The 8,038-nt window shown below is 45.5% G+C and overlaps 1 protein-coding gene across 1 annotated transcript in view; it reads right to left on the bottom strand.

Moving 5' to 3' along the window:
* BPIFC (BPI fold containing family C) overlaps positions 1 to 8,038 on the bottom strand; it is a 36,748-nt gene continuing 28,710 nt past the window's right edge. Inside the window, exons 13-16 of the mRNA XM_037160531.2 lie at positions 3,272 to 3,314; positions 1,621 to 1,684; positions 811 to 887; positions 1 to 278 (exon numbers count right to left, since the gene is read on the bottom strand). Of these exons, the coding sequence (XP_037016426.2) occupies positions 156 to 278; positions 811 to 887; positions 1,621 to 1,684; positions 3,272 to 3,314 (307 nt within the window). The 3' untranslated portion in view covers positions 1 to 155. The remainder of the gene's footprint in view (positions 279 to 810; positions 888 to 1,620; positions 1,685 to 3,271; positions 3,315 to 8,038) is intronic.

The following is an 8,038-nucleotide window of genomic DNA, read 5'->3' as shown; positions in this document are numbered from 1 at the left end:
TTGCCTCCCCCTGTCTCCGAGGACTCGAGAAAGAAAACTTTCAGCCTGAACCCTTGATGAGAACTTTACAACTCCAGCGCGCACTGTCTTCTCCCTCTGGGTTTACAGGAGGTGGGGTTAAGGGCCATTTACTTCCTGGAGTGGACTTCAGGCAATCAGGGGACTGCTTTCCCCCTCCACTCTTCATTTATCAGGTTCAGACCTTCCCAACCATAGAAGCTTGATGGCTGTTTTAAAGACGTTTCATACTTCAGGTCAGTGGAAACCAAAAGAAAATGCTGAAAAAGATGCAACAATGAAGATAAGGTTAAACTTGGGGCACCTGCAGCCACAGGAGGCGGGTTTTCCTGAGGGGTGAGGGAGAGACAAGGTTCTTTACCAGGTCCCGCTGTGTCACATCCTCGCCTCCCCTGTCCCTCCTCCCCCGGTCGTGCCTTTGGCCATCTACACAAGCCGCTTCACTCTCTGAATCTCACTTTCCTCATCTGTAAAACGGGACTGATAGTGCCAGCCTTCCACGTGGCCTTGTGAAGTAAAGAAAATGAAGCACAATGCAGTGCCTCTGGTTCTGTGGTGGGAATACATTTGGCGGCAAAGGGAAACTGGACCTGGTTTGATTTAAACTCGAGTTTAAATGCTTTTCATAATTAATTGCGAGCTTTAATAACCAAATATTATGTGTATAAAATTCCCTGAGCTGGGAAAAAAAAACCAAAGCAGAACAGGGTAAACAGAAAGTAAGCAAATAGAAAGAGGCTTTTTCTGCTATGAAAAGAAATGGGGCAGTTAAGAGAATATTCACATTCTTACCTCAAGGACTTCGATGTCTGAATTGACGAATGAGATTTTGTGTGGGTTGGGCAGAGGAAATCCTTGCTGCAATTTTGCTAAAATGTAAAACAAGATGTAAAACACTTGGGCATGGGCACATAAAGTTTTGGCAAGCTTTTGAGTAAGAGACTAACAGGAAGCTTTGAAACAGTTTATCTTCTCATTCTCCCTAGTTCTGTGTTTTCATTTTCTCCGATCTGTCCCCAGCATGTCTCTGGAAGAATGGTTAATTAATCCGTGTTTAATAAAAATGCACCCGCTATTATACGCATTCGGATGGCAGAAAAATGCCGGCACCTTGTCCCATTTGTAGTTTGAAAATAACTGAGTGGGTCCGAGAGCATCTTGGCCTCTACTCCAAAGCATATTTTAGTGAAGCTGAACTCTGGATGCTGCTGTGTGTGGACAGTGGTCATTTCACTGAGACTCTGTCTATCCGGAGGGTGGTCTTTGTATGAGAACCACAGAGAACCACCGGGTGCTAGTGTGAGTCATGTCATTTCTGACTGGAGGAGACTCTTCATTGCGTAAGGAGAATGGTTTCAATCTTTTCAACTCAACCAGAAATAGCCTGTCTTGCTGAGTCTTCAAGTAGAGTTGCTAACAAGGTTTGAACCTAGAATAACTAGTTTTGCAACCATATCGTTGATGGTACAGACTTTGCAAATTCTGGCACCGGCCTGGACTCGTAACAACTCTCTAGAAGTACAAGCTTCAGGTGGAAAGTCCCAAACAATCCCCAACGCTTTGCCAATGTCAGAGTCACATTGCTTCCCAAGAACCTCTTACCATTGGCCAGTGGGAGGACGCCAAAGTGGAGGATGGAAGACAGAATATTCTCAAACCTCAAGACCTAAAATGAAAGGGGAAGCTAAGTCAGTTGTCAAATCAAGACATTTTTAAGGCGCCACGCCTGGTTTGGACCTGCGCCTCCCCACACCTTCCCAGAACAGAGAGCTATCATTAGAATCTCCTGGCAGAGATGCCAATTCCAGCTTCCAGACAGTGAGAGCTATTTTGTGGGAAACCGAGTTATGGAGTTTCCCGAGTTTTTCCTCCTTGAGGACAGACATTTCTGCTCCCCTCTACCCTGGCTCATGGTGACAATCAATGCAGAGGGACCATGTGGTGGCAGCAAACAGGGCAGCTTAGACACTACCAAGTGAGACACTAAAACAACGAATACATATCCCAATCAGTAATCTTTCCTTAATTTACTGGGAAGCCCAGCCACAGCAGTTCCCTCACATTATATTATGCTCTGCAGTTAATGGCATCACCAGAATGCCCAGTTTGTTATTCATTAACTATGGCAGTTGTATAATGTTAGCAAGATTCAGGTACTAAAAATAAAAGGACTATGATGAACATTCAGTATTTTTTATTGAACTATGATTGAATTCATTCGATCAATATTTTTTGAGCATTCTCTAGGCTTAGCAATAATAAAGACCTCCTTGTAATTTGGTGAGGGTGGCTCTGAAGCAGACTTCCTAGGTTTACTTCTGTCTTTAACACTTTACTGTGTGATGTTGGTAAAGTTCCTTGACCTCCCCGTGCCTTAAGCTCCTCAACCCTAAAGTGAAGCTAACAGTACCAACTTCATAGGGTGTTGTTAGGGTTACACAAGTTATTATGCCCAGTATCTAGCATTGCCATTTTTTTTCAGAAATGTCATGATTAGTACACTTTGTTGTAGACACTAAGGAGTTTGTCTGGGTCTTCCTGGAAAACCTGGCCTCATTTTGACTCCTCTGGGCTCAGGAAGTATTATTTATGAGACAGTCAGCTATGCATTCTCACTGACTACAGTCTGTCACCGACCTAATGGCTATGGTGCTCATCCACGGTGACCCTACCTGAGAACCACTGCTCTAGAATGTAAGCACCATGAGGGCTGGGGGCCAATTAGTGATTGGCTGATCTTCCTGAAACTTGGGGGTTGGTGGTACCCATTGCACGTTGTACCAGTCTTCCAGTCAGGAGGTCACCAAGCTGGGCCCCCCAAAAGATATCTATGCAACCAGCCTTGCCCTCATTTTAGGAGGTGACTAGAAAGCCTTCAAAGAGCAAATTTGACCGTGGCCTAATAATTGACATAGAGCCTCATCCTTTGGGAATCTGGCTCTTAAATGTAACTATAGAGGATTATTTTATCCAAAGAGGGAAAGCTCCTTGAAAATACCTTTTCCCCCAAACATGATACAAGGTCTTCACAGTCTTTTGAGTTCTTTTTAAAGTGTTTTGAACAGATAAAAGTGCATTGGAGACTTCCTATGTTGTTTAATAGTTAATGGACTAGTAGCTACATAAAGAATTTTAAAGTTAAAATTTGCACTCATGGGAAAAACAAGCACTACTATGCAGTACAGAAAGCAAGCCCCCGCTGCTGTGTAGGACAACTCCTGTTCTCCCTGGAACTCAGAGATCTGATTCCTACCTCGATATTGCTGCGTCTGGACTCGGGCAAAGAGAGGCGAAACCTGAAAACGAAACAGCAAACCAACAGGAAAAGGTTAGAGGAAGAATATTTTAAAACAAGCCTTTTCAGTAAAAAGAAACAAAAGGGATAGGGGATTTTTAATTTTTAGCTCAATAAGCTGCTATTTTTTAAAAAACGCCCAATTGTGTAAGGACACTATGTTCTATTACATCTTCACTTCCATATTTATTGCTTCAGAAGCAGAGCAGGAATAACAGACGCTGTGGTTCCCCAAGGGCACTTGGTCTGCGGGACTTACTGTCGGCAGCCTGGAAGGCAGAATGATCTTAAGAAACAGTTTTCAGTCTACAAGCCATATACCATCAAGTGCCCAGTCTCATCTGGTCTCTGGTCTCTGACGATAAGCAGGGTTAGGCCTGGGTTGTGCTCAGCTTGGAGAACATTTTCAGGTCCCCTTGCTCTGAACTCAACCTCATAACTTCTCTGACCCAGGCTGGTTCCTTGTTAATGAACATGCCAATGAGGATGGTGATAGCAATGACCCTAGATAACACGTCCTGGAGTAGGAGATTTAGAAACATTTTAATCTTCACAATAACTCTGCGCTAGATGCAATCATTGTTGCCCCCTTTTCACATGAGGAAACTGATAATCAGAGAAGAGAATTAAATTACCCAAGTCACAGAGTTAGCAACGATGGATCTGGAGGACAAACCTCACTCTGTTTGACCCTAGACTCTAAGCTCAGTTGAGGCCACAGCTCTGAGAAGGCTATGTCACATATATATACATATATATACATATTTTATCTGCTCAGTCATAACACATAGGCACCAAAGGCGACGCAGTGTGATTGTTAAAGGCACTGCCGGGAAGATGAGAGGGATGCCTCCCGCTGGCCACACTACCTCTCAGCTTGGACAAGGTAGATCAGGTTATAAATTCGACCTACGAGAAGGTGGAACAACACACTTGCGAATTTTCTTTCTTTTTTTTTCATTACAACCCCCAGCCATGATTGGCCACTTCAGGACCATCTGCTAGGAGTGGGTTTGTCAGGGGTTTCCTGAGAACCGACTTTCATTTCCTCCTAAGGCCATCTTCTTCTCTCCCTCTCCTTGTTCTCTAGGCACACTCACCAGATTGGTTTACTGACTGACGTGTCTCACTAACCGCAGAGAACCAGGGGGAGCGAGAAGAGAACTGTTTGGAAAAGTATGCAAGTGCAGCTCAGGCCACTAGGTGGCGGCCGACTCCAGTCCTTGGACTTTCCATTTTCTACCAGGCCCCTAACCTGCTGCTTGAAGCCTTGACACTAGAAACTAATTTTTATTACAGAACCACAGAGTCCTTGGAGGAGAAATGGAGCTCAAATAGCCCTACCGTGAAGACATACAGAAATACAGCCTATTTTAAGAAGTTTTGGAGAATACTGTCCTGATTGAAAACCAGAGCTAAAGTGCAAACTCTTAAGCATGGCACAGGCCCTTTATGATCTGGGTCAATATAGCAAAGATGACACGATGAAGGTCAAGGGGACCAAAGCACAGGCACTCACACCACCACTCCTCCAATCCCGTGGCCACAGCAGACTCTGAAAATAGATCCTGCACCCAATACTCTGTCGTAATTGTTTTTCTCTTTGCGCTCTGACTGTGCACTCCTTGAGGATACAGATTTAGTCTTTGTATTTCCACAGTGAGTACAGAGCATGGAATGTGAAGACACTTAGTCTTCCTTCCTTCCTTCCTTCCTTCCTTCCTTCCTTCCTTCCTTCCTTCCTTCCTTCCTTCCTTCCTTCACTGATTCATTGATTCATCCAGCAGACATTTATTGAATACCTGATATACGTCAGCCCTGGAACAGGTGCTGCAGATAGGACTGTGAGCAAAACCAGACACACCCACTGCTCTCATGTAGCTTACTGCCTACTGGGGGGCAGACGTTAATCGAATAACCCCACTGATGAAGGCTTGCTTGCAGACTGAGGTAAATGCTCTGATGGAAAGTAATCCATTCATGGAAGCAAATGAGGAAGGAACCTGATCTTACTAGGTGGGTAGAGGAAGTTTTCCCAAAAAGGGAAATATTTCCTTGAGCTAACATACGAAGGATGAGCAGGGTTAAAAAGGCGAAGTAGGGAAGGAAGAGGGAAGGGGTCTGGGCAGAGGCTGCAAAGGCGCTGTGGAGGGAACAGGGAGCCTGGGAGAGAGAGTACAGCATGATGATGCTAGGGAAACAGACGGGGTTGGCCAGGCTGGGTGCCTCGGGCCATGTTAGAATTCTGATATTAATCCTAAGAGCAGGGAAACTGCAGAAGGTTTCTAAGAAGGAAGGTAATGTCTGTGTTTTGGAAAGATCGCTCTGGCTGCGGTATGGAGGCAAGACTGGCAGGCCAAGAGGTTTTTCCAGGTGCTCATCCCATGCTCGGTAATGTGCTATGCAATGTGCGGAATTCTGTATTTATATGAGGGACGGAGAGAAGCTGCATGTGCAAGAAGCAATTAGAGAAGAACGCAAAGCAGTGTGTATTCAGGTGCTCTCTGGTGAGTTTATATGCCACTGTGTCTTGCTACAGGAATTCTAAGGTGTGAAAGGTAAAAAAGCCAGCATAGGGTGTGTGTGTGTGTGTGTGTGAGAGAGAGAGACAGACAGACAGACAGACGGAGAGAGAAACAAAACACCCTTTGAGAGAAGTGCTCTGTACAGTATCATGTCCCTTAGCACCCAGTATTATAACTGCCTGCCATTCTGAGTGTTTGTCTCACCAGGATATGGATTTGGAAGGTAGAAACCATTGCTCTCTCTACTCTCTGTATCAAGAACAGTGCAGCACACATAATAGGTGCCTAATAAAATCTCACTGAGTGGATATATGGATAAGTGAGTAGCTACAGGAGATGGGCGGGGGACTGTTTATTGGAATTGAGGTCACTTGAGGGTGAGCCAGAGTGTTCATTATAAGGAACTATGGGAAGTAAGGGTGGCTGGACTGAAAGGCAGAACCAGTAAATGGGGAGTCTGAAAGACCCAGGCTGTGGATTTAATCCAAGGATGAAAGCTTCTGAGGTTCTGAGGGGAGGAATGTTGAGCCTACTCCAGTGTTAAGGATGAGGAAGAGTTCCTAAGAGTTTTAAATTCATTGCCTTCTGTGGTCTGGAAAACCGCCCCCCCCCCCCCCAGTAAGGGAGAAAGGGAAGAAGTCACTTGGGGTTTCCTTCTCCCATGAGACCCCCCCCCACCCCGCCCCCCGTGGCATTTCTCTGTTCTGGCTTCAACAGTGGCTCAGAGGGAGGGTGGAGCTGGAGGTCAACCCAGGTACCAGGCTGAGCTCTGCCGTCCTGTCCAAAGCACTGTTCCAACAGAAACTGAGGCCATTCTTCCCAGACCTGTTTTCCTTTCTGGGTGTTTGTCCAGATGGCTCGCCTGGGGAAGTGTTTATCCGCCCAAGCTGTGAGGAGTGGAGTAAGGTGGTGATTCTATCTGCTTGTAGTCAGCAGTATTTGCATTTTCTGACGGTGCTGCCTGGGAGGGGTTTGTTGGGCCTGTGTGTGTTGACGGTGGTGGGGTGGGGTGCAGTTTGGGAGCATCCAGAGCCTCAATCACGGCAATGTCAAAAAAATGATCTAAAATTCTAAATGATTCACCAGTAATGTACACTGATTGCTTCAAGCTTTGCTTGTGATTAAGAGAAGAGGGTTAGAATTACGTCACCTGGATGAGGACCAAATAAGGGAAAGTGTCATTTAATTTGGCCTCTGAAATAACCTCAAATGTCTACAATGTGGGCCCACCTGCGTTGGGGTTACCTCCGTATAGAACTGTGTTGGGAACAGAATTCTCTGTTGCAGACAGAGCAGTAAGAATCTGGTCTGCAACTTGGAGCGCCAGCCCACAGCTTTAAGACCACCCTGGCTTGTCATGTCTCTTGGGACCAATTTCCCCTCTTACTTGGTCAAAATTTGATCTTAGAATGGGGAAAGAATGAAATGCTACTACTAGAAGTAACAGATCTCTCTCGGACACTGATTTGGGGCTGGGTATCGTGTCTGTCACACATTACCTCACCTACCCACCGAACAACTTCACAGAGAGGGGCTCTGTTTTGCTGATGAGGAAACTGATACTTAGGTTAATTAACTTCCTCAAGGTCCTGCAGTTCCAAATGACTGAGGCGGAATTCAAACTCATGTATACCTGACTCCAGAGCCTGTGCTCTTAACCGGACCCAAAGAGGTCAAGTTTATTGTTTATACTCCCAGCTTCTGCTTCCTTTATCCTTCCTTTACTCAGTTCCTCAGGGTAACAAGAAAGGGGCTGTGTCCAATAGCAGTGTGTTCCCTCTTGTCGACGCTTTACCCTGAGACGCTGCCTGTTTCAGTTCAGTGGGACTCCATGCTCACGGGTTTCTGCTCCAAGGCTGGAGTGTTTATTTTCTCAGTCTTAGGTCTAAGTCTTATCTTCTATGTCTTGGCTTTTCACTACATCGAAGGCATGATAATGTGGGAAGTAAACACTCAAGGCTTTGAAAACAGACTCATCCAGGTTCAAGTTCTGGCTCTGCTATTCAATAGCTCTGTGACTTGGGTAAGTCATATAACCTCCAGAAACTGGAATGTGGGCATAACAATACCTGCCCTGGGGCTATTCATTCAATCTGCAGACATTTATTGAGCACTGTGCCAGGTCCTGGAGATATAGGGTTGTGAGGTTGAAATGAAACAATGTACATGCAGTGCTTGGTACAGAACCAGTAGACAGTAC

The sequence above is a fragment of the Artibeus jamaicensis genome, unplaced genomic scaffold (genome assembly GCF_021234435.1).
Source record: "Artibeus jamaicensis isolate MK-2021 breed Jamaican fruit bat unplaced genomic scaffold, CSHL_Jam_final contig_233, whole genome shotgun sequence".
NCBI classification, from domain to species: domain Eukaryota; kingdom Metazoa; phylum Chordata; class Mammalia; order Chiroptera; family Phyllostomidae; genus Artibeus; species Artibeus jamaicensis.
Note: the sequence above shows the minus strand (reverse complement) of the source record. Positions and strands in the feature narration are given on the sequence as shown.